The 25,905-nt window shown below is 47.0% G+C and overlaps 1 protein-coding gene across 4 annotated transcripts in view; it reads left to right on the plus strand.

Annotated features, from left to right (window-relative positions):
- GFRA1 (GDNF family receptor alpha 1) overlaps positions 1-25,905 on the plus strand; it is a 205,012-nt gene that overhangs the window by 149,366 nt on the left and 29,741 nt on the right. For all 4 annotated transcript variants that reach the window (XM_057735695.1, XM_057735696.1, XM_057735692.1 and 1 more), the window contains 3 exons: positions 18,327-18,436; positions 21,099-21,233; positions 24,956-25,137. In XM_057735695.1, coding sequence (XP_057591678.1) covers positions 18,327-18,436; positions 21,099-21,233; positions 24,956-25,137 — 427 coding nt within the window. The remainder of the gene's footprint in view (positions 1-18,326; positions 18,437-21,098; positions 21,234-24,955; positions 25,138-25,905) is intronic.

Raw genomic sequence — 25,905 nt, forward strand, 5'->3', positions numbered from 1 at the left:
TTTCATTAATCAGAGGAAAACCTCCATTCTGTGAATTGCATCTTGGATGTAGTGCTGATAAAACGTGCAGTGGGTGAGAAGCCTGGAATTGTTCCCAGAAGTGCTCAAGTGGGAGTGGGAGGGACTTGAAGGGAGTTTCTGGAACCCCAGGTTTCAGACCACTTTCTCTAGACCCCAGTTGATCCCCTCTGCTGCTTTGTACGGCTTGTTCCTCTTCAAAGGGGACCCTTCTGCTCTGCCCGTTGACCGGTTCACGTGCTAGGACCCATGAAGTTCCCAGGCAGGGTGAGCTAGCTCCCCTCTCTAGTCCAGATGTAAACCCAGCTATATAGATTTTGCAGTCTCTTTCTTTCAAGGGACGGGGATGCCTCCGTTTCATGTCGTTCTTTTTTTCAGATATGTTTTATCCACGGAGCAAACAGTGGGGGGAAAGGAGACCCCAGGATTCATAGAGGGCTGCCCCCTTATCCACACCAGCATCCTTTGGGGTCCAAGGGCATCCCACGCTGGCTGGCATGCTGACCCCATAAGTTGAGGCTGTTACCTCCCTGTTCCGGCCTCCCGAGGACACACGACTTCTTTTGATCCAGTACGGTCTGCAGTTGACATAAGCTCCCATAACCCATGACACAGAGCTGTCTCATGTTTTGCAGGGAAATCGGCCCCCCCTCACTGGGTGGCCGTCATGTATGATTAGCTCCCGGGTCTCACAGTCAGGCTTGGACTCCTGCTCTACCCAGAGAGACCCCAGACCCCCACTTAGGCACTACCCCTAGTTAGATATCCCACAGTCACATTGGCATTTACATTTCTACGAGGCATTTCCAACTCAGTGAATGGGAAATTGCTCTGTGATTTCCGAAAGCAATTAATTATGCAGAAAATTTTGCATCCAAGAAAAACAAGAATTTAAAAGAACCGTCAATGTGAAAAGTACCACATCAAGCTGGAGCTGGGATTTTCTTTTTCCTTTCCTGGTAACTGTCATTGTGTTTGTGGGTGAGGGCAGCCCTGGGCTCACATCATGGTTCTGGTAGTTCTAGAACGTGGGCAGCTTATGACCTCAGTTTTGCATCTATAAATGGAGGTAATGACTCCATCTTCACAGGGCAGCCATGAGGATTAAATGCGGTATCTATGCAGAGGTGTGAGCACAGTGCCTGCCACTTCAGAAAGCAAATACTCAATAAATGTGTTTTTCTTTCTCCCTCATGCTTTCCACAAGTTTTGATCACAGAGGACAAAGAGAGCTCAAGATTCCAAATGCAACATTCCCCACCCCCATGCTTGCTCCAGTAGCAGACAGAGACCTTTAAAGCAGGATTTGTGGGTGGAGGGGGTAGATTTTTACTGCTTTACACTTTTATGCACCCACAGCATTAAGCGGCATGTGGAAATTCCAGTGCTGTTACATGAAGCTGTGTTGCTAAGCTCGTACATCCCCATCTTTTCAGTTGGTACCATTAGGGAAAAGTGGGGGGCCGAGGCGGGGGTAGACAAAGTCCAAAGGTGTTTGGAGCATGTGTCATCTCAAGAGCACTTCTGTCTAGAAGAGACAATTATCAGCATACAAAGATACCACTAAGACGTGGATGGACCTGGCCACGAGTGTGTTGGGCCTGGAATTCCTAGATTCACTATTGTTTAAACTGAATAGGCAGTGGGGGCACCCCTGGCAGCCTCTTGGGACACGTGCTGCTTCAGTGACCCAGAGTAACTGTGAATAAAGGGTCCTCAGAGGTGCTTGAGTCTGAGTCAGCGATGTGAGCCATCCAGCAAAGGGCAGTCACTGACTCAGTGCGCTGAATCTGAACCTTCCTCTCGTCTGGGTGGTTCTGTGCCGTGAATCATCTGATCATCCTGTTAGGAAAAAAAGCCACAACCGGGGGCAGGGAGCCTTGGTGTACAGGACTCAGGGGCCCAGAATCTGCAGAGCCAGGGACATTGTTGCAGGAACATATACATGACAGTGATGGTGGTGAAGATGATGACGAGGAGGGTAGCATTTATGTGACATTTGCAGCACGCCAGGCATTGTGCTGAGTGCTTCGCAACAACCCCAGAAGTGGGAGCTGTCCTCCTCCTCCTCCTCCCCGGTTCACAGACGAGGAGGCACAATCTTGAGCAACTTCTGCAGTCGCCCAAGTGGTGCCCCTGGTACGAAAGCCCAGAGGGGCTGCGGGGCTGCAGAGCCCGGGGTCTGTCCACTGTGCCACCTGCTTCGGGTGCGATGTGCGCATCTCTCAGAAACCACCCACGTCATCTTTCTAGGACGCTCAGGGTGTGTGGAACTGGGTCCTGGAGGGGATTTTGTTTTTAACTCTTTTTAAATTCATTTTAGAACAAAAATTTTAAATAAGAGACCTTTGAATCTTGTCAAGATAGGACTTACGTGCCCCTCATCAAATATATTTCACTTCTCGTTAGAACAGTAGTTTTCAAACCTTTTAGTTTGAGAACTCCTTTATATTGTTACAATTACTGAGGCTCCCAAAGGGCTTTTGTATCTATGGGCTAAATCTCTCTATATTTACCATATTGGGAATCAGAGCTGAAGACGTATTTACGTATTTATTACTTCATTTAAAAATAATACCAAGATGCAGATTACATGTTGCCATAAATGACAGAACATAGTTTTATTTAAAAAAATCATTACATTTCCAAAATAAAAAAATTTAGGGAGAAGCATGGCATCGTTTTACACATTTAGAAATCTGGTGTCCAACCAGAAGACACCTGGATTCTCCTGTCCGCTTCAGTATTCAGACTTCTGCAGTATCCCACGTCACATAGCCTCTGGAAAAACTCCACGGTACTCTCGTGAGAGCAGGAGAGTGAGGAAGATAAATCAGAATTTAGTATGGCTGGGAAAATAGTTTTGACCTCAGGAACGCTGAAAGGCTCTCTGAGATCGCCAGGGTCCCCAGACTTCACTTTAAGAACTGCTGCACTAGGACCAGAATCATTTTGGGCTAGATGATGTGTGCACCAGCGTCCCTGTGGTCTCCTGGAACTGAGATCGTCTAGGTGTATGTGGCTGCCTCATGCCCAACCCGTGCACTCCAACAGGTCCGGATGGTGATCCTGGGGGATGCGGGTGGGGGCCGGCACCGCAGCCCTTCCAAGTGGAAAGGTAACCAGAAAGCTGCTGAGCTTCCCATCAGCCGTTCCTCTGGGGCTGTGTGGCAGTGAGGGGGCCTGGCCCACCTTGGTTTCCTGCCCTGAGAGATGCCCTCCTGACAGACAGTGCCTTCCTTCTGGTTTCTAGCCCAACAAAGCATTTGAAGCATCGTATTCAGCTCAGTCAGGGAGAACGCTGGGCTGACGTGTAAAAACACGTTGTGTCCAAGACTCGGTGGTGCTTTTTTCTCGGGTAGGGGTTTGGTCAGAGTGTCACAGGTAAACGTCCAGTCCTTGGAATGTGGGCCATCTCAGGGGCAGCCTCTCTCTGCTCTCCCTGCCCCATCATCATTTGCCGTGGCGGAAACTACCAGATTGTAAAGATCTTGGGCCTGGGATAACCCTTAGAATCGGAAATGCCCGGAAGCCAGCCGTTGGAATTCCTGTTGGAGGGTTAGTTGACTCCATCTAATAGCTTTAAACTTCTTAGGATGGGGGTCTAGGGAGAGAGAATGTCATCTCTCTGTGGATGTTCACTCCAGCGAAGGATCTTGACATTGTCCTGCTGGAAGACCTTTCCGTGGAAATAGACCAAAGCGAATGGGAGATGCCTCTTCCATGTTCCAAGTTCAGAAATTTGAGTTGAAACATCTTTAGCTACAAATATGGTTTGAGAAAGCTCGCTTTCTGCTCAGCATTCTGGCGGTTGGTGGGTTCATTCACTGGCTTAGCAGGGCTGGAGTGCCAGGTGCTTCGTGGGGCCCAGGGCGTCAGCACGGTGTGTACGTGCACACCCCCCAGAGGAGGGCGGCTCCCGACTTCTCCCGGGTGCCGTTGCTCCAGGGCAGTGGTTCTCCAGCTTTGGCCTGCAATCAAGATCAGTTTCTGATCTATGAGGTCTGGAGTGGGGCTTGATAATTTGCATTTCTAGAGCATTCCCATGGTGCTACTGCTGGTCTGGGGTCCACACGTGGAGAGCCACTGTCTTAAGGAATGTTGACCAGGTGACTGAGGCTGATGGGCCTCACCCTACCCTAGGGGCCTGCAAGCTGAGGATGAGAAGGAGTGGGCAGCCAGATGGGCGCTGTGGGGCATTGAGACTTAGCAAGGGACCTAGGAGAGGCCCCACATCTGTGGCTGGCGTGTGGACTGTTTGTCTGGGTTGGGGAGGGGGCGGAGCAAACACCTGGGCAGTTTCTTTGCTGCACTAAGGTTGGGCTCTGTTGGGAGGGCTGTGGGATCCACTGTGAAGGACCCTGAGGTCTGCCCAGGGATAGCTCCTCAGAAACAGACGCTGCTGAGCCACGGCCAACGTGTATCTGTTTAGTTACCGCCTGAGCCGGTCCCACCACAGGGCGGAACCTTGCCCTCAGTATGAAGAGGAAGTAGACAGTCTGTTGTCCATAGGCTGAACTTGGCCTGAGATTGGAATTCATTTGGCTGAGTTATGCCAGGAAAATGCAAAGCAAAACGGAGGGTTTTAAGGCAATTATTTGAATAGAAATCCTCCTTCTAAAATGACCTTCGGAGCGATCTTTGACCTGCGCTATTCAAATAAGGAAAGCTGACATGCTTTACTCTGCTTTTCTTGTCACTTTTTCCAAGTGGAAGCATCTTTGGCTGTCAGGAGGGAACGTGGGATGGGCAGTGCCTCTGGTGGGGCGATGACTCAGGTTACTCAACCACACGTGAATGTTCAAGATTCGAACATGCTATGATTCTGTGAGCCAAGGTCACCGTGAGCCTTGACCTGTACAGATAAATATGCAGTCTGTCTCACCCCCTAGCTCATTGCTGGTCATAGGAGAGGGCAGGTGATGGGTGCGGCAGGTGGGAGGTCAGGTGCCATGTCCCAATGGCACTGTATCTCCATCTTTGTCCCTGTCGCACCATGGCTACCGCCTCACACGCAGCATCTTGCGTTGTAGGTGCTTAGTGACTGTGGTCCCTGGAAGGCTGGTGTCTTTGTTGAACCCAGTGCGGCCTGTGCCAGGCACTGTGCTGGGTGCTAGATGATCAGCACCCTTGGTCCTGGGCACCTGTAGGCTGAGGCACCTTTACAAATCTACTCCACAAGCCTCAGGCCCAGGACTCTCTCTAGGCTGCTCCCCAACGTTCCCAGGCTCAGAGAAAGCAGCAAGGGGGGTTTTCTGGATGTACAAGAGGTGCCACTAAATACTGCCTGTCCACGGGACTCTATTCCAAGCCGCGTGGGAGAGCGCCCTCTTGAGAGAGCCAGGCTCAGTGTCCTTGTCCACGTGGGGCAGGGGGTGCTGGCCTCAGGTGCCTCCAGGACCAGCTGCAGTTGTGACCCTCTTGGGCCGAGGGTCCTGGAGAATGCACTTGCTTCCTCTACGCCTGTCCCTTCGTGTGAAGGAGGAGAGACATCTGCCCCATTACCTGCCTCGCAAGGCTGTGATTGGAGAGATAGAGCCGGCATTGAGAGCAGCTTGAGAGTAGTAATGGCAACACTCACATCCAGCCCTTCACTGAGCACTGAACTCTGCCAGCCATTGGGTTCTGGGCCTTAATCTAACCACAGCCCTGCTGTTGGTGCCCGCGTTTCACACTTGGGGAAATGCAGAGCTGGAACAGCGGCAGGGGCCCTTGGGCTTGGAACCCATGGTCTGACTTCAGGGCTCATGCCCTTTCCCACTGGCTCCAGGAAGGGCCCACAGATACGTCTGCTTTTCTGGGGGAGGCGCCCAAGGACATGGTCCCGGCCAGGCCAGCCCCTGCCTCGTGCCTCCTGTCTCCAGCCTCAGGAGTGGGCCCTGCAGCCGGGAAGGAGTGGTTGGGGGGCTGCTGGCGTCTCCCTGTGGGTCTGGGGAGCCCCACGTTTTGCACCCTTCACTTCTTGATGAGGGGTGATAGTGTACACGGCCTGGGGAAGTGGGATGCTCAGTGAGGGACAGCCTGGGCCAAGATGCACATGGCTGTGTCATAGGGTTGCATTCGGGCCTTACTGAGCAGTAACAACAGATATTTTTTTTTATGTTTTCAAACTGCAAGCACTATTAAACCAAAAGAATGCCCACTAATTCTGTCATTACACTTTATTGGGCCTAGTAAAGATCACTTATATCCCCCTAAATCAGATTTCGGCTTTTTATGTGCACAATTCACAGCAAAATGGCGCCCAATGTCCAAGAACTAAAATTAAGAGATGGACCATTCATTCTTCTTTCATTGCTATGGAGGTGAGTGTGAGCTGGAGAGTCTGTGGTCTTTTCAAAATCTGGCTCTACCTCTTATCAGCTCCATGACTTTGGCTGGAGGTTGGCCTTTCTGGACCCCAGGCTCCTCCACTGTAAAATAAGACCAGCCTGGCCGCTCAGGTTATTGGGTGTTAAGTGACACAGGCCTGTGACACATCGAGCACAGTGACGGGCTCTAAATAAACGTGGCTGTTAGTGCAGTGTCTGGAGCCATTAGACATGGGCTGCTCTTTCTCCTCATCTGTGCCCAACGGTGACACCAAGATGTCCATGCTGAGCATTGGTCCACAGGGCGTTGGAGCCATAGTGTGTGGCACTCGGATTCCTTCATTCATTTAATCACTCACTCATTCAACAAATATTTTCTGAACATCTGCTTCATTCCAGACATAATCCTAGGGGCTCAGCCTCTCACGGTGGAGACAGTGTATCATCAAAGTGAAGATGTGAGAAAGAAAGTGATGGAGGGGAGGTGTGGGCAGAAGGGCTGAAGCCAACGCCCTCCGTGGGGCTGAGAGCCGGGGAGGGGAGTTGATGGGAGGGCTCAGAGGAGACCCTCGAGGTCACTGCGAATGGGTCAAAATAAGCCTTGAAGATTACTTGTTTGGGTGGAGTGGTTGAGGGAACAGTTTATTAGAAAATGGCTTGTATGAACCATGGAAATCAGCTGTTGTGCCCTGCAGGGCAGAAAAAGGAAGAATGTAGTTTTAGATTCAACTGAGAGCTTTAGGTAAAATGTAGAAACTGGGTTGGGGGGTGCAGTGGGGAATGGAGGGGGTGGAAGGGTGCTGTTGACAAGAGGACGTTAAACATGAAAATGGCTCACTAGAAAGGGTATGGATTTTCTGAAAAAGGGGGGAATTATCATCTGATGGCAGTGGAATAAGTGATTTATTCTTTTGACGTGTAACACCACAATTCCGTCTCCTGAGCAATGCCCCAACTAGGAAGGAGGATATTAGGGACTCGTTGTTTGCTGAGCTCAAAGTCTCTGTTGACCTTAAAACAACTTGCCTGGAAGAAAAATGACCTAGTGTGTATTTACTATTGAACATAATTTTCCTTAGGAAGTCTGCAACCCTATTAAAGATTAATAGGGGATCTTCTTTTCATATGTTTCTGCTTAAAGTCTGTTTGTGCAAGTGCAGGCTGTTACCATTCAGACATCCATGTGTCTTCCCCCATCCCCACCCCCTCCCAGGGTGCAGAAACTAGGCTCCTTTAATGTGTGGAAGGTAAATTAACATCGGGCTGAGCAGAGCTTGGAGCTTCGGGCTCAGGTACCACAGGGCTGTCCGTTGGGGGTAGGGGCAGAGGGAGGAGTTTTACAAATCAGTAAAGTCAAGAGATCCTGTGTAATTTTAATTTTTCATCTTCTGGGGATCCTTGAAGAAGCAAGGTTTGACTGAAGGAGGCCAGGCAGCATTTGGGATAATTTCTAGAATTTACCCTGTGTTTCCCTGAAGTAATTAGAGTTCAGTTTCTCTGGTCATAAGCATCATGGGGCGATATTTCCTTCTGAGGGTGCAGACAGCACCTCCTTAAATTTGCACAGGGCTGATGCCAGCCAGGCCAGCAGAGAACACCCTATGGGGATCATAGGTAAGGACCTGTAGAATTGCCTTGGTCTGTTTCCGTGGGTGTGATTCCCTTGGCCTATAAAACACATTTCTCTGCTTGAAGATGCAGAGGACTCACAGGAGAAATCTCGCTTTGGTCCTAATGGAAGGAATAAGCCTGGTGTTAATTGTGAGTTTGTCAAGCACATACAGACCTTGAACAGGTGGATTAGTGACCTCAGGACAAAGCATTTCATCTGCCAAGTTATTAGCAGATAGATTCTAAGGGAAATATCAGTGTGGTCATCTCTACCCTAGGGCTTCTTAGAGGTCTCAAGGTCAAAGCAGAACAGGAAACAACAGCACTGATGAGCCCTGTCCTGATCTAGGAATCTGGAACAGTTGTAAACAGGTGATAGGTGCCAGGTACACATAATCCTTCAGGAACCCTTGGAAGGACTTCCTGTCATTCAAGCAGACTAAATTAAGTTTCAGAAGAGTTAAGGTACTTGCCCAAAATGTCATGGTTAGTAAGAGGCTGAATTGAAATTAAATCCTGGCCCATTTTCAAATTCTATATGCAAAACCTTTACTGAATCCTGCTTTTTCATAGTGTTTTCATTTTCTGTTGCTGCTGTAACAAATTACTACAAATGTGGAGGCTTTAAATAACACAGATACATTCTTTTCCAGTGCTGGAGGTCAGAAGTGCTACCCGGCTCCCACTGAGCTGAAATCAAGTCCCCCGCAGGGCTGAGTTCCTTCCCGAGGCTTTAAGGAGAATATACTTTATTGCCTTTTGCCCTCATTCCTTGGCTCATGGCCCCTCCCTCCATCTTCCAAATCTGCCAGCACCAGTCTAGTCTTTCTCACATTGTATCACTCTGACCTTCTCACATTGTATCACTCTGACCTCCTCATCTGCCTCCCTCTTCCACTTTTAAGGATCCTTGTGATTACACTGGGCCCATCTGGATAACCCAGGATAATCTCCCCACCTCAAGGTCCACAACCTTAATTGCATCTGCAAAGGCCCTATTGCCATGTCAGGTGATGTATTCTCAGGGCTCAGGTTTCAGGGTCTAGAGTGTACACATCTTTGTGGACCCCAGTAGTTTTCTTCTGAACATCTACCTTGTTTTTAATTTTTGATATATCATGAATTGTGGAACTAGTTACTTCCTCCCTCTTCCCAGTGGTTTCTAGAAAGCACAGAGCCAAGTACTTAGCTTTCATCTAGCCAGGGGTATGTGTGTATTTTGTACTACTGCACCACTACCTTTGTCTTATCTTTCTTTGGCCCCAAATACCCTCGCTAATTTTTACATTTATTCTGTTGTGTCAAAGCTACATCTGAATGCATCTCAAAATTTTTTCTGAAGCGAGAGTGGGAATAAGTAAATGAAACCATGGTGGGTGACCTTTGCTGCCCCAGGTACCTGAGCAGTTGACTTAGAGCTTCCTAGATTTCAGGATGAATGTAAGGCAATTTCTGTAATTGCCTGAAGATGGAGGTACCTGCAGAATTATACATGAAGTAAATTCACAAGTTGGTCTGGAGTTTTAAAGGTGTGGTTCTACTGGTAGAAGATTGGTTGAACATCTAGATTTCTATTTCTCCTAGTGGCCAAAAGTCACAAAACTGATTACTAAAGTTTCCCCGTAGAAATATAAAAAACTTACTAGGTAAGATTTACTCCAAGTGTTTTAGTATCTTTGTCACAGACAGCTGTTGGATACCTGCGAGATTAATGATACTTTCATCATCCAGAAAAACTTCCAGTTTCTTTTCTCCCTCAATTTCTTCCTGTAAAAGCAGGTACCACCAAAGCTAGGCTTTCTGCGCTAGTGGATGTGCTGTAGCATGGCTAATACAAAACAACTTTATTTGACTTGACCACGCAGTGTAGGGTTGTTTGTGATGTGTCTGTGCTCCCACTGTGATTTCCAGTCTGCTTAGAGCATGACCATCAGTGTATGCATTGGAGATATTTGCTGAGGAAGGTGAAGGGAGGAGTCCCAGCTGAAGGGCAGCTCTGGGGCATCCAGTCGGGGCTGCAGAGAGCCTGTTCTAGGTTGGGATGGGTTCTGTTGCTAGCTGTCATAACTTGCTCTCCAGATTTGCCACGTAGCGATTAGCTGTCAAGCCGTGTCAGCCCCTCTGCAGATGTTGACTGATGGCTGTCAGTGTTCATTCAAGGTGACTTCGTGAGGGATGCCGAGATTGATCTGATGCTGACCTGGACTTCCCTGGGCGGGATGGGAGCGGGGGGCAGGGGGAGGTTGCTGCTGCAGTTTGATGTGATCAGAAAGGCTAAGGCGGCATCGCATCTCTTCCCTGAAGCCTGTTTTCACCAAACCCTCACCCTTAGAGACAGACCTCATAGACCCCAAGCAGGACACATGGACTAAAACGACACGTGATTCCACCCGTTCCCTCTTCCTGTGGGTCAGGCTCAGAGGGCAGTGACCACAGCCTCCTGTGACCCACATACTAGGCCAGGAGCTGCCAAGGAGCCCGATGGACAGGGCCTCCCCAGGGTGAGGGGCACAGGTGCAGGGCGTTTGAATAAATGGGTTGTAACCTCCCTAAGAATCTGGATGAGGCTGAGCAGGAATTTGGGGGCAACAGACACTGATTTCAGCTTGGTCACAGGAGCCTTCCTGTCCCCGGAAACAAAAGCATTAGGCAAGTCTTGAAGGCTCCTTGGACCTCATGGCTCCCGTTCCCAAAAACATGTGGCTGCGGTCCGGCTAAGTCACCGAGAAGTGCATCGATTGGCTGAGGCTTTCATTATCCCGCCAGAAGTGGGGACCCACGTTAAGGGGCTGAGGAACACAGTGGAGCTTTGGGTGTCTGCGCCTGGGGCATGCGAACCTGCCCCAGGGCCTTTGCTCCAGAGAGGTCACATTCGCTCCCAGGCAGTGGGAGGACCCAGGCTTTCTGAAGGGCAGCCAGAGCCCCCCAGCTTCACAGCCTGCCCCTGGCAGACACTGGCCTCTGCTTCAGGAAGCCAGGATGTACAGTCCAAAGTGGGGAACAGCAAGGCGAGAAAACAGCGCCTGCAAAATATGTTTAACATAGGTTCTGATTTGCTGAAGGATGCTTTCCAGATGTGCTCTCCAGTAGGCTGCCGGAGAAGAAGGGCTAAGTAATTTTCTAAAAACAGAAAGAGGAAAAATCTGTTTTGTGTCACTGTTCCAGAAAATTACCATTCCAGGGCTCTTGCTTTGTCATTCCAGGGCTGATTTGGGCAGCATGTTTTTCTAATTGATTTTATTCTGTATAAAACATTAGCAGTATTAACAAACTTACTGATATTTAGTCATTTAAAAAATATGTCTTTTCCCCCTAAACCCCTGGGAAAAAGTAGCTTTTCTTAAAGTGCTTTTATCCTATGAGCTCATATGACTGAGAGGCTTTAAGTAGCACCTCAGGATTCCTGGCTTCAGACTCCTCAGATTTGTCTTGGTCAGACTGACTGCCCTCCATTACCCAGATTAACCTGTTCTAAATACAGACACTTCATTTTGTTGCACTTTGCAGAAACTGTTTTGTACAGATTGAAGGTTTGGGGCAACCCTGCATCGAGTAAGTCTATCAGCACCATTTTACCAACAGTATTTGCCCGCTTTGTGTCTCTGTGTCACATTTTGGTAATTCTCGTAATACTTAAAACTTTTCAATTACTACTGTATTTGTGATCTATGAGCAGTGATCTTTGATGTTATTATTGCAATTGTTTTGGCATTTTTAGCAATAAGGTATTTTTAATTAAGGTATGTACATTTTTTTAGACAATGCTATTGCTCACTTAATGGACTGTGGTGTAGTGAAGCCTAACTTTTATATGCTCTGGGAAACCAAAAAATTTGTATGACATCCTTTATTGCAATATCCACTTTATTGCAGTGGTCTGGAACCGAACCTGCAGCTTCTCTGAGGTCTGCCTGTATGTAACGTAAGGGCCAGCAGAAGATAGATTGAGATATATGTTTCTCTGTGTTAAGCTTGCTATAAGTTTTTGTTGCAAGGGCTTCACATTAGAATGGACCAAAAGATGAAGGTATAGGAAGTAGAAAGGTACTGGGCAATGTGTACTCTAGGTTCTGAGTGAGATGCTTTATATAATTGTCCCTTAGGTGTCACAGCAGCCATTTAAAACAACTCTAGATACCAATGGCCCCATTTTCCAGGTGAAGAAACTGAGGATTGGAGATGTGAAATACCTTGCTAAGATATTTAACCATGGAAGGTAGGGCTGGGGTTCAAAACAGATGCGTGTCACTCCTCTAACTGACCCTTTGAGAAAGCTTTCAGAAACTAAATGGCTTGAGTTGAAAACTAAGAGTTTAAAGCCCTAACATTCATGTTGGATTCAGAGAATAATTGCCAGTGATTTCTTACCTGAGCAGGTTAATAAATGGGTCCTGTCCCAATGTTCTGAGTTGCTAGTGGGTCGGCAAGTCTTGCAGTCCTGTATGGGCAGTGGTGTGATCCCAAAGGCTCCTTGATAAAGGGGAGCCTCGTTCATTGACAGACCCACCACCGTCTCTCGGACAGAGTCCATCTGCACCCTCTGGCCGCTCCTGAGCCCCAGCGTTGCCTGCAGATCATTCGCTGAGGCTGTGAAGTCAGTGGAACCTCAGGAAGAAGACTGAAGAACAAGCTGGTCAGACAGTGGGAGGGACAGAGCAATTAGACGCTTGACGACTTCAGTTCAATCCCAGGGAAATTAAAGTCCAACACCCTCCTCACTCTTTCCTTCCAGGGCTGTTACAGGCAGTTGGCGATTCCTCTTCCAGTGAAGGCCCCGCTGCCACCACTGACCATGTGACGCTGAGCGGGACCTTAACCTCTTTGGCCCTCAGCTTTCTTTCATGTGACATGAGGGGATCCACTAGAAAGGTCTCTATACTCGAAGAAAACCAAATGCCTTTGAATACACACTAAAATCATGTGTGATGATGGAGTGGAATCATGGAGGAAAATAATAATAATGCTTTGAAAAGAAATGTTGTTGTTGTTTTTTCCAAGTAGCTTCGAGTATCCAATGGACTGTCCTGAAGTGAAAGGGAAATCTAAGAGCTAAGTAGTCAAGCATCATGTTCAGGAACTCTGGTTAATTAGTGTCAAAGCCTGAATCTTGTTCAAGATATCACAATTCTTCGTCCAGGGCTCCATTCCACCAATCACACAGCCTGTGTCCGGGTGTGGGATTTGCCCGGGGTGGGGGGAAGGGGCGGGCATGTAAAAGATTAGAATAACCCAGGATGAGTGAAACTGGGCATTACTAGTATGTTTTTTACTTGTTCGCCATAACACTCTTTTCCTAAAAATGTTAACAGAAAAAGTAGGTAAATGATTTTTCCCCCACTGTCAAAAGACCATCTGCTGTTTGAGAAGACTCTCCTAGATTTTATCATTATAATCATTTTTCTATTTCCAGTTAGCAGCATGCTTCCTTTAATATGATATTTTCTGCATAAACCGCTGTTTCCTCTTCGGCAGATTTCCTAAGGCCAACTTGGCATTTGCCGGCGTTTTTCTGCTCTTGAAGGGTGGGAATTTCTCTTTCAGAGGGAGATACATTTCTACATAGGGCCTATTCATTTTCTTTTCATTTTCTCAGAGAAAAACAATCAGGTTCATCACTGCTGTCGTCATGGAGATTTCACGTCTCCAGAAGAAATGCAGTTGTGGAATTTCTTTGTTAATCCTACACCGGCCATGTAAGCTTTCTTTGGGTCGCTGCAGCCCAGGCGGGGGAAGCCATTGAAAAAGGTTACAGCGTGATTCTTAACCCAGGGTGGGCAGGAGGACGTGTGCAGGGGGCGGTCCTGGGATGCTGCGGCTGGCTGACCGCTGGACAGATGAAGGTCGGGGGCTGGCGCAACCTACTAGACGCTAGACCTCCAAGGCGCCATGACCTCAGCACAGCCACAAGCGACCTCACTGTCTTCCTTACAGACTGTCCTCTCCCAGGTCCCCCTCCAGGCTCTGTGGCACCACTGTCTACTGATCTGTTCATACCCTGATTCTGCCCCCTCCTTTTTGCAGTCTTGACTTTCATTCCAGCAACACCCACCATTCAGGGTATCCTCCTCCCCTCCTCCCCTCTGGTTCTCCGCTGGTTGCAGCCTCTAACACAACCGTCCCTCTTGCCTTTGGCCAGTTTCCTGCTCTTCTCGTTGCTGCTAGAGCAGGGAGGGCACAGAAGAGGTTTCAAGCAAATCTTTGCTTAATAACTGACACACCCAAGAGTCTCCCTGCTCTGCAGATCTGATCGTGTTACTTCTCTGTTTAAACTCCTTCAGTGGCTCCCACTGCTTTTAGGATAAAATCCAAACTCTCAGGTCATTCAAGGCCCTTGGTGGTCTTGCTAGCACCATCTCCTGTCACTCACCATTTGCCTCCTGTGGCCCAGCCATCCCAAGTATACGACTGACAATATTCCAGATGATGCATGAGTTAGGTGTGCTGGTTGAGAATGTTCTCCAGCTCTGGAGTCCCATCGAATGTGGTCATGTTCCAGCTCCAGCACACAGCTCTACAACCTGGAAGGAGTTACTTAAGCTCTCCTTGCCTCAGTGTATGCACCTGTTAAATGGGGCTGTTAGTATGACCTACTAAGATTGTTGTGAAAATTAAATATGTGAATGCATGCCAAACACCTAGATCAGTGCCTGGCGGGTACAAATGCTCCGTAATTGTTAGCCTGGGATTATTATGAATGTGGTTCCTTTACCACCTGCTGCTTCCTTCTGCCTGGAGTACCCTCTTCTATCTTTTCCTGCAGGAGCCTACCCATCCTCCAAGTCTCAGTCGCAGTATTACAGCCTCTGAAACCAGCTCCTGTTGTGTCAAAAGCTTAAGTCGTAGAATCAGAGTGTATGGTTTTAAATCCTGGTTCGGCTTCTCACTCTTTCACTCTAGTCTAAAGTTGATAAGCTGTGTTTCCTCCTCTGTAGAATTAGGATAAGAAAGAAATAGTCCTTACCTTATTAGAGTTGTCAGGAAAAAATATAAAGTGTGTGGAGGCTTACCTCATGTGTACTAAATACTTCATTCATGGTGTGTTATTTTTATTAGCAGCTTTTCTTACCTTTTATCAAGAACTAGCCACTGTAGTAGTATAACCTCTCTACTTGTTTCTCTCGGCTTCTAGATGGCAGGTTATTTGAGTTCAGGGACAGGGAGCTTACTCATCATTATTACCACAAGCATTTGACCCATCATTCACTGAACCGAACGGACAAGAAGTCAGAGGCTTTGTCAATACATGTAATCACTGGCAAACGTTGCTTTAAGAGATTTCAGAGGACTGTGTTGTCGAGATGGGAGCATCTTTGGGGAGGACTGTTTTCTTTCTTCGGAAGATACTGCAGACGGGAGGTTAATTTGTGACACCATTTCACATGTCATTTGACTCAAAGGGGTCCGGGATGGGAGAGGAAGCCCGTCCCAGAAGTGCTAAGACTTGACTCCTGAGACCTGACACATCCTACATCATGCTGGTTTGTAACAAGCGTTGTGCCAGTCAATATTTAACAACTGGTTCTCCAGAAACAGCACAAGGCCCTGATTTGTACTGCTTGCTGATGACCATTGTGTAAATACTCCTGCCGAGGCCACTTTCAAGCTACCGTTGCGATGCTAACCAGCTCCCAAAATTCCTGAAAATGTACCAGTCCGCCCCACCCATGAGCTGGCTCCAGCAACCACTGTGTAAACTTATTTTAATTAATTAATTTATTTATTTATTTATTCATTGGCTGCGTTGGATCTTCGTTGCTGCATGTGGGCTCTCTCTAGTTGCGGCGAACGGGGGCTGCTCTTCATTGCTGTGCGCAGGCGTCTCATTGTGGTGGCTTCTCTTGGAGAGCATGGGCTCTAGGCACACAGGCTTCAGTAGTTGTGGCACGTGGGCTCGGTAGTTGTGGCTCATGGGTCTAGAGCGCAGGCTTAGTGGTTGTGGCACACGGGCTCAGTTGCTCTGTGGCATGTGGGATCTTCCCAGGCCAGGGATTGAACCCGTGTCCTGTGCATTGGGAGGCAGATTCTTAACCACTGCGTCACCAGGAAGTCCCAACCACTGTATAAACTTCTGACTTCAGTTTTTCTATCTGTAAAGTGAGAATTCCATAAAGCAGCCATCCTGTCTCCAAGTATACATTGGCAGGGGGAGCTGGGTCCAAGGTGAAGGAAACGGGGAAACGGTGTTTTAGCAGTGCTGCATGTGCTCACAATTATCTGGAAACTCTTGCCATCCACTGGCTGGTTTTGTCTTAGGACCGGGATCTGTGCTGACAATCTTCTCTCCAAAAGCAGCCTGTCCGGGGTGATGCTCAGAGCAGTATATCTGGTTTTATCCTCCCAATCAGGGTTATGTTCTCTGCAGCAGACTGACTCAATTAGCCTTTCATTCCAGAGTCCAATTGTGAGTCAATTCTGAGGTTGTTAAGCAAAATGAGTCTGGTGGCATTAGCCTCGCGCTGGAGGGCAGTAATCCGCATCACGGTGCTCTTCAGTTAATAGTCTGCTCGAGAGACTATGAGAAGCAGGAGACTGGGAGACAGCGCGACCCTTTGTCCATCTCTGGGGGCGGCTGGGAGCACGGGACTGCCAGGTCAGAGAGCTGATGAGGTTGTGTGCAGAACTGGAGTCCCAGCTGCCTGAACCACAGTTGGCCTTTGCAAAGTTAGAAGCCCAGTGCCACGAGATCGTTAACTTTCACGACCAGGAAAACTCTTCTGAAATTAACACTCAATCCAAGCTGGAGGCCATTGGTGCCAGTTGAGTAAACCTGAGTCACCTTTAGGGATTTCCTGCCGAAGAGAAATCCTTTAACCAGGCTACAGAAAATGGCTAGGTTTTATGCCTTTCAGTGTGTTCAGTTAGAGTCAGAAAACACCAACTAGGCTCAGACTGGGGGAGAGATGCAGGCACGTACACAGGCACACGAGCCCCATTTGGAGGGTTTTGCCAAGCCGCTTAGCTCCAGCACATGGCCCTGCTTGGGAAGAGTTCTACAGGGCCTGTCTGAGGAGTGTCAGGTGCTGTGCGAAGAAAATAACACAGAGCTCCAGCACCTGCCCTGGGGAGTCACAGTGATGGAACCAGGCAACGACGTACATAGTATACAGATAGGCACAGACAGAGAAGCTCAGACACACCCTGTTTACAAGGGTTCAAGGAGAGACCAATCCCATCCAAACACTATGCAGCCTTTGCAGTGTGCTGTGAATTTAGATAATTTCATCAGGCCTTTTAATCCCCTTCCAGTTAACATTGTAGGAAAGGAACACAGAATGTGCATCCTACAGGCCTTTTTCAAACCTCTGTGTTCTGCAGACATCCTACCTTGCTGAGCCCCGCCCAGGCTAGCTTGTTTATATCATTACGAACGCTAAGTAAATACAGTTTCTTGGGTGGAAAGAAGTGAAAACAGCCCTGGTTACGTTGGCTGCCAACTCGGGTGAGCTAAAGGGAAGAAAGCTAAGACAACCATCCATTGTCTCTCATAATTGAGAGATAATTTAAATTCTCTTGAAGTCCATTGTGTTCTTCACATAGAAACAGAGCTGTTGTCCGCTCGGATGACCTCAGAGGTGGCTCAGCTCTCATTCAGGATTTCTCCAACAATGTGCTCTTCAGATTGAAAAATAACCAGTTGGCCACAAAGAGCCCTTTTCCTCCCCAGACCCGTGTTGTCTATGGCCCCGTCTTCACTTCTGCAACTTCACTACCACCCAGGGCTTCTGGGTGGACTGAGCTGGCCCCTGGAGGCTTCGCAGACCGCAGACAGATGCTGCATTTCGGCCAGTCACACAGTGAAATCGCACCCCGAGCCAGCGTCGCCCTGTCGCTTTGCCTTTCCCTTCAGTTCTGGAAAGGCGAGCTCCTCCTCAGTATATCACTTGGCTGGAATAAGCCACTGCCCCCTCCCTGGGGTGGTGGATGAGAGATGACTTAGAAAACAGATATACGTATTTTTAAAGCCACTAGGAATTACGGGAGCAGATGGGCTGCAGGATCCTATTTTGATGCCAGGGACATGTTTCTGTATAAAGTAAATATTTTCCCAGTGTGGATCTCCGGTGAGTGTGTGCAGAAGCATATTTCCTAAAGATGCAAATAAGTCTAGTCAGAAATAAATATTGAATGGAAACTTCAAAGCATCTAGATCTCTCCAGTTACAGGCCTTGAAGACTTCTCTGCAAAGAAGCAGACACAGGTGGGTGAGGGGACAAATGGAGGCTTGTATAAGAGAGGATGCTGATGTTTTAAGAGTTCACGTTCTCTGTATTTTTTGGTGTGGAAAGGGGCCTATCAAGGAAGGACTAAGGAAGAATTATGTCTGTCCAGAAGCTTAGGCTATTTTAAAGCACATCCCTCACCTCCCCTACTTTCTTCCTGTTGCAGATCTCGCCTGGCGGATTTTTTTACCAACTGCCAGCCAGAATCAAGGTCTGTCAGCAGCTGTCTGAAGGAAAACTACGCTGACTGCCTCCTTGCCTACTCAGGGCTTATTGGTAAGACCGGGGAGATGTGGGACGGGAGAAAATGCTGGTTTACAAATACTCAGACTCCTTGCCTTGTAGCTTGTTTCTCCCTGTGGATGTAAAAATCTCCTAGGAACTCTCTGTGCTGGCGTTTTGATCTTGGGTCCTTTAGGACTCATCTCTAAAAAAGAGGGAAGAGAGGAGGATAATGGGTGCACAAAGGCAGGAAGTGGGGGTTGTTAAAGAACAGGAAGGCAGCAAGTGTGAAGACCTGGGAAGCATCTCAATTGGAGAACTGACCGCACAGAACAGAAGTAGGGGAAAAGCGTGGATCCGGAAGAGGACAGCAAGTCAGACCAAGTGCACTGAATTAGGCAACTTTGGAGGCAGGGGGACTTGCAAGTCCTTCAGTCTGGGGAAATCAGAAAGGCTGTTTTCCAGAAATGGCCCTTTCCAAAGAAAATCCCTGAATCCCGGGAGTCCTGCTTACCATTAATATTCTGGGTAATTCAGCTCCTGGTGGGTAGAGGGGGGTTTCGCCTAACTTTTTCCCCCTGAGAGCAAACATAGCAGAAATAGTATTTTCTGTCGACATTCAGGGAGCAGTGCAATTAAACAAGGCACCAGCGAGTTGGAAGAGGGACAGAGGGGAGGGAAATCTGTGCCCAGGGATAAACGGGGCAGCAGGAGGAAGCCAGGTGGGCGGTGGGGAGGAGGCTCTGGGGGCCGGGGCTGCAGAAGCCTTGGCGGCAGGGCCCCCTCCCGGTTGCCATTTGAGAAGGAGCACGTAGTGAAGGCTGGGGAAGGATGAGGGACATCACGGTTGTCAGAAGCCTGATGGCTGAGCCAGGGTGTGAGCGCCTGCCAGAGTCACACAGTCAGCACGCAAGAAGAACGTCCCACCGAAAGTGACGGCACAGACCAAATTCTTGGTCACCAGAGTGTCTTCAGCAAGAGCCACTGGGAAAATCACCGACTATACTTAATGCAGAGACATTGCAGGTGCCTGCACACTCATCCCAACTTTTTTTTTTTTTTTAACACGGATACCCGTGCTCTCTTGGGTAATACCTTTCACCAGCTATTGACTGTTCTCATGGATAGGTCCTGTGAGCTTGTATTTCTTCTGTCAGTCCTCCGGATTTGCATCCTTCCCTCCTTTTCTTAATGAAGTAGTCCCTAGTAAGGATTATTTATCCACTATGGAATTACAGGTTTAAGAAATAACAGAATTAATTAAGGTGTGCTCATTGTAAAGAGTTTTTTAAGAAATGCAGAGACACCCAAAGGAGACAGTGCTAAAGATCTATAACCCCATTCACGAAAGTCATCACTATCATCACCTCAGTCCCTGCCTTCTAGGTGCGCATGTTCAGTAACGCTCCATGCAGGGCCAAGCTTGGCAAACCGTTGCATGCCCGCGGATGATGAAACCCTCATCATTTAAGGGAATAACTAGTCAAGACGATGCATTCTGTGGACCAAAATTTATTTCTCCCTTGGGTCCAGCTCTTACCCTCTGCACTGGTCACTGGGTTCTAACTTCTCTCAAGACATAGCTTGTTCCTACTTCTTCCAAATTCTGATGCCAGGCAGATGGTGGGTGCTTAGTAGACATACTCTAACCCCTTCACTCAGTGTTTGGGGTACCCATTCCTTTCTCACCCACAGTTAGAAGCTCCTCTCTGCTGTGGGCTGAGGTTTTCATCCCAAGGTATAATGGGACATTATTTAGTTCAAATCAGTAAGGCGTGTAGGGCAAAGAAGATATGCCCTTGACCCAGAAGAGCTTAAAAAGAATTCTTTTTTCTGTTTCTGAACCAAATATATCCTGTGGCTCACTGGACTGCCTATTACTTCTTATTTCCACAAAATATATAAAAACAGAAGGCTTCTTGGCATGAGTAGGCACTGCCTGGGGTGAGCCACCCAGGAGAAGACATTTGGGTCATGTTAAGTATAAACGCATTGTTTGTTTGTGCCAGTACAGGACTCATCAGAAGAACAATGAATACCCAGGGAAAGTAGGCAAGAGAGACCACCCATCATTTCTTTGAGGACTTTTGAGGACTGTTAAGACAATACTCTAGGAGCCATTGGCTTAGAGAATTTCCACTGTTTATTTCCAATTCCATCACAACTTGGAAGGCTTTATTTAAATCAGCTGAGAGTCTGATAGGCAGAGGCCTCCTTATGTACATCCAGAATGTGGGGTAACCCATAAGGATAGCTTCTAAGCTTCCCTGGGTTACTCCAAAGGAGCCGTTTGCTTCCGAGGGAAGTAGATGCAAAGTTCTAAAAAAGATTTTTTAAGATATGTAAAACCAGCTCTATCTATTTATGGAGATTAATGACATTTTCAAGAAAATGCAAGGGATTTGACAACTCATGCATTCTAAGTTAATTCTCTCTTACTCCATGACATCCATACCATTTGTGCAGAGAAAAATACCCTAAGTGCAGCTCAAGGAGTTCCGTTAGACTTTTTTAAGTAAATGTGTAAATTATTTTATGTGCTCAAGATAAATTGCCAAGAAAATGCACTGCTTAACATAATTTCCCACTCAGCAAACACAATGTTTGTAATTATCCATGGTGCATCCGCGGTCAGAGGAACATTTGTTTCTTTTTCGGCTCTAGGAAAGTTTATAGCCTCACACAGGAATAAAACGCCTTGTTTTTACTCTTCTAGGTACAGTCATGACCCCCAACTACATAGACTCCAGTAGCCTCAGCGTGGCCCCCTGGTGTGACTGCAACAACAGTGGAAACGACCTGGAGGAATGCATGAAATTTCTGAATTTCTTCAAGGGCAACACATGTCTTAGTGAGTTTGAAAAAAATAGGCAACAAGCACACCAGCATGCTTTCCCCTCTGAGTTCAAGCTGTCCCTTTGTGTTTCTTGTCTTCCTTCTCCCTCCCTCTCTCTCCTCCTCCCTCTGTCCCTTTTTTTTCCTGATCGCTGGTGGTGAATCCAGCTCCTCTTGGCGACACTGCATAATGCAGCAGGGCTGGAGCAAGTGATGAAGTGGGTGCTGCTAAGATGGTAAGTCCAGAGGCCCAGGAGAGCAAGGGATGCAAATAACAGAGGGTACGTTGAGATTTTGATCTTGGCCACCAGCCCCAAGTCAGTTCCAGAGGTTCTTAAATCCTGGGCAGAATATACAGTGTGAGAAGCTCAGACAAGTTAGATGGGGGTAGGCCTCCAAGGGCTCTCTGAGAAAAATTAGAATGTTAACAGCAATAGCCCCCTTGGATGTTCAGGGCTGGCTCAGAGGAGAAGCAGCAGTTTTGGAGTGGAATCGCCTGGCGATGCAGTCAGGAGCTGCAGGAGGTCCGTCATCTCCGGAGATGAGATGAGCTGGGGCTTGGGGCAGGGCGGGGGCGGATTCTGTTTGGAAATAGTAGTGGTTATTATTGCAGGGTCCTTTAGGCAACTTGGAAGCGTGTTTCCCAAAGGGAGAGGGAAAGAGAGAAATGTACGGGTGTGAATGATGGGCCTCATCAGGTGAACTCCGAAAGCACTGTGCTGGGGCTCCCTTCTATCCACGGAGACAGGCACACTGGAGGCCATGATGCCCCTGAGATGCTTGAATTCCTCACTCGTATTTGATGGCAGCCACCATTACTTTATCGGGTGCCTTCTATGTGTGCAAATTCACTCCATGAGGAGTGTAACATATACATTGTCTCACCGACTGTAACCTGCACAAGAATCCTAGGAGATACAGGTGTTATTTATCTCCATTTCACAGTTGAATAAATGGCTGGTATTCACCTAAACCAGAGATAGGATCCAAAGCCCCAGTTCCTTCCTCTGCAGCCCCCTGTGCCCTGAGGGCTTTTGTATCAGGCCTGACATTGAGGGGCCTGATGGGCAAGAACACATGCCTGAACATTGGGGACCAGATATGACTTCCCAGTGGGAAGTGTGGACCAAGGTTCACCTACCCCTCTGAGTGCTGTGCCCTCTGGTGACAATTTCTCCATGGTGCTCTGACTGATTTCTAAAAAATTAGCAAACTATTTACTGTGTGCACATGGGAAAGCTTTTAAATGTTATTTCTAAAACTTCCTCAATTGTTTTTTTGTTGAAAAGATGAATCTAAGTGATTTGCTAAGTAGGTACTTGGCTATAACCAAATGCTTTGGTCATCTTAAAACTAAAACAAGCTTTTGGACACTTAAGTGAAATTTAAACCCATAAAACTAGTCTAAAGCGTGGAGACATTTGCCAAGACATTGGGCACATGGGGCACGAGGAACAACACCTTAAGCCTCTTATTTGGTCTTGACTAAAAAAAAAGAAATATATATACCTCCTATTTTTCTCATCCTGCACCCTCTTCTGGCAGAATCCAAGTTTTAATGAAGATAAAGCAATGACAATAGAGGTCAGTGTGAGAAAAAAAAAGATTATACTCACTTGGGCTGGAAAACCACTGTCTCATAGAGAAATTAAAGTTGTCCCTGTTTAATAATATTTTGGTGAAGGGGAGAATGGTTTCTTATTGCTAATGACTTTTCAATAAAAATAAATGCATTTGGTCTTCCACGGGGACCAAAGCCAGCCTGAATTTTTCATAGTCATTCCATTTATACTTTGATTAGATCGAGCACAGCCTACCAAAGACACAGGGCTGTAAATTCGGTGTCTTGCAACAGGCGCTAGAGTAGAAGGAATTGGAATTTGTAGAGTCCAACCCAAATGCAGTAATCCAATTCTGCTCCCTTCCAATTAACCAAACCTCTCCAATTCCCCTATCATGAGCATGACTCCAACGTATTGTTTCCTTCTGGTAACTGGGGAGGAGGCAGTTATTTTTAAGCCAGAGTGCATGGCAGAGGTGAGGGGAAGAGAGAAGAATGGTCTGGGGGCAGCGATGAGACATCAGTTACTGTCACTCAAGTGTTTTTTTCAGTGGTCTTCCCTGGACCAGTCCATCCAAACTCCAGTTCCCTGTTTCCATCCCTGTGCTCCCTGAACCCCACCTCTGATTCATTTTCCTCCAAGCATTTCTCACCACTAAATATATTATACACTTTACTTATTTGCCTCCCCAACCAGAATGTGACCTCCACGAAGACAGGGACTTTTGTCTCTTGCTGCTGTCATTGCTGTCCCCTGCTGATTCCCAGCACAGAGCAGTGCCTGGCACTTAGTAGATGTTCCATTGACACTTGAATGAATGAATGAGCAAGTGGACAGTCTTCCCAAATGGCGAGGCAAACACGCTGGGAATCACAGATCGTTTCGACAAATGACATGGGTCTCCTGAATCTACATGTCTTAAGAAAAAGGAAGGTTTTGTTGTTTTGTCGTTGTCCTGGGTCATTTAAGGAAACTGGTCCTCCCAAGTACTTCTTTCTTTACCTTCCAGCCACCCGTTAAGCCATGTAACGTGGCTGGGAGCATAAGAAACATTGATATTAATTTGAAGCTGTTTCTTACAGCCTAAAAAATGTAAAGTTTTAGAAAACAAGCTTCCAATTTGCTGAACTTAAACGATAACAATTTTAGAACAAAATGTCACTTCTAAGAGGAAGATTAGGCTTAAATTATTCTGTCTTGTATATCAAAAAATGCCAGCTAAGAGTCATATATTAACAATTTGCACATTCATGTCCCAAATGGAAGAGTTTGATTTCTTATACAATGAATATGAAATAAAAAAATTCCTAAATCCAGGCCAAATCCCCGAGGACCTGATTAAAAACTGTTTTTTATTCATCTTGGGGAGGAGAACAACACACAACCAATTTACTCTTGCCATAAAAACAATCTAATCCCATGAAATTGTAATAAGCTTTTAAAGTTTTACATTTTAAACTTTTCATTTAAGCAGGGCTGCTGCTTCCTAATTATGCAGATTTTGTTTGGAAGACTGGCAGCAGAAAGGGAAAAAATAATCTTACTTAAATTTTCACTGTATGTTATAACATTTTTCTTTTAAAGAAACCAGTTGTGTTTGTACTTTGATGAGCAGTGCCGGGCTCGTAGTAGGGGCTCTGCGGTAGCGAATCACGTTTTTTTGCTGTTTGATTTTACTGCCTGCCACATTTGTATGAATACCACTGAGTCACCCCAGTCTCATACTTAGGGATGTGGTACTTTAAAAAAAAACACAATTTAGTTTGCCTTTAGTGTAAAATGTTGACAGAGCACAGGCATTTTCTTGCAAGATGGAACAGTGATTGTGATCCTAAACAATAGGTCTGAGGCTGGGTTCCAGAAGGCTCGAATGATGAGTATTTCAGGGCAAGGATCTTGCTCAGCACCCGGTATGTGAATAGGGACACAATAAATATTTGTTGCACTTAGAGCATAGCTAAGTGTCCAGCTCAGGGTTTAACGAATGAATTGATTTTTGAGCACCTGACCGATGGCTGTCTCTCAGCATGTGGAGGGTGGATGGATGGGTAGGTTTTGTCTGGAGAAGTCCAGTGCTCTCATCAGAATTTCTAGTGTGTCTCTCTGGCTTCATGTATCCTGTCTGTTACATGTGCTGCTTGACTTTGAAATTGGATTTCCTCCTGCTTTACTGCAGAAAATGCAATTCAAGCCTTTGGCAATGGCTCGGATGTGACTGTGTGGCAGCCAGCCCTCCCCGCTCAGACCACCACTGCCACCACCACCACAGCCTTCCGGGTCAAGAACAAGCCCCTGGGGCCAGCAGGCTCTGAGAATGAGATCCCCACTCATGTGTTACCACCTTGTGCAAACTTACAGGTAAGAGCGGCGTCCTGAACTCCCTATTGGTACTTACTTCTGGGGGGAACACAGACTCATTTTCTGAAATGCATTTAGAGATGGAGGGAGAATGACAGAATGCTGCTCAGGTTTGAATCTCAAAAGTGCATTTTAACCATGAGGGAGGGAGATCGTGGTGTGCTATAGAGTGGAGAGGAGGTTGGGCTCTGGAACTGACTTTGCCATTTACGAGGGGTGAGGCTTTGGTCAGGGTACTTGTATTGGCCTTGGTGTCTTCACCTATAAAATGAGGGGGCTGGGCAGATGAATCCTTACGCTTTCTGTTTGCAGGGTGGTGGAGTTAAGTTAGCTATTTATTTATTTATTATGCTTTTTCAGTGTTCTCTGCAAAGCAGCAGCATACAGAAAAGGAAGGAGCTCTTAGATTTTTTTTTTTAATTTTTAAGTTAAAACAAAATGTATATGATTTTTAAAGGTTACTTTCCATTTACAGTTATTACAAAATGTTAACTATATTCCCTGTGCTGTACAGTACACCCTTGAGCCCCTCTTACACTGAGTAGTTTACCCCTCGCTCTCCCCCATCCCTGTACTGTTCCTCCCTTCTTCCTCCTCCCCACTGGTAGCCACTAGTTTGTTCTCCATATCTGCGATTCTGCTCCTTTTTTGTTACATTCACTAGTTTGTTGTATTTTTTAGATTACACAGATAAGTGATATCGTACAGTAGTTTTCTTCCTCTGTCTGACTTATTTCACTTAGCATAATGCCCTGAAGGCCATCCATG

Source organism: Hippopotamus amphibius, chromosome 5 (assembly GCF_030028045.1).
Source record: "Hippopotamus amphibius kiboko isolate mHipAmp2 chromosome 5, mHipAmp2.hap2, whole genome shotgun sequence".
NCBI classification, from domain to species: domain Eukaryota; kingdom Metazoa; phylum Chordata; class Mammalia; order Artiodactyla; family Hippopotamidae; genus Hippopotamus; species Hippopotamus amphibius.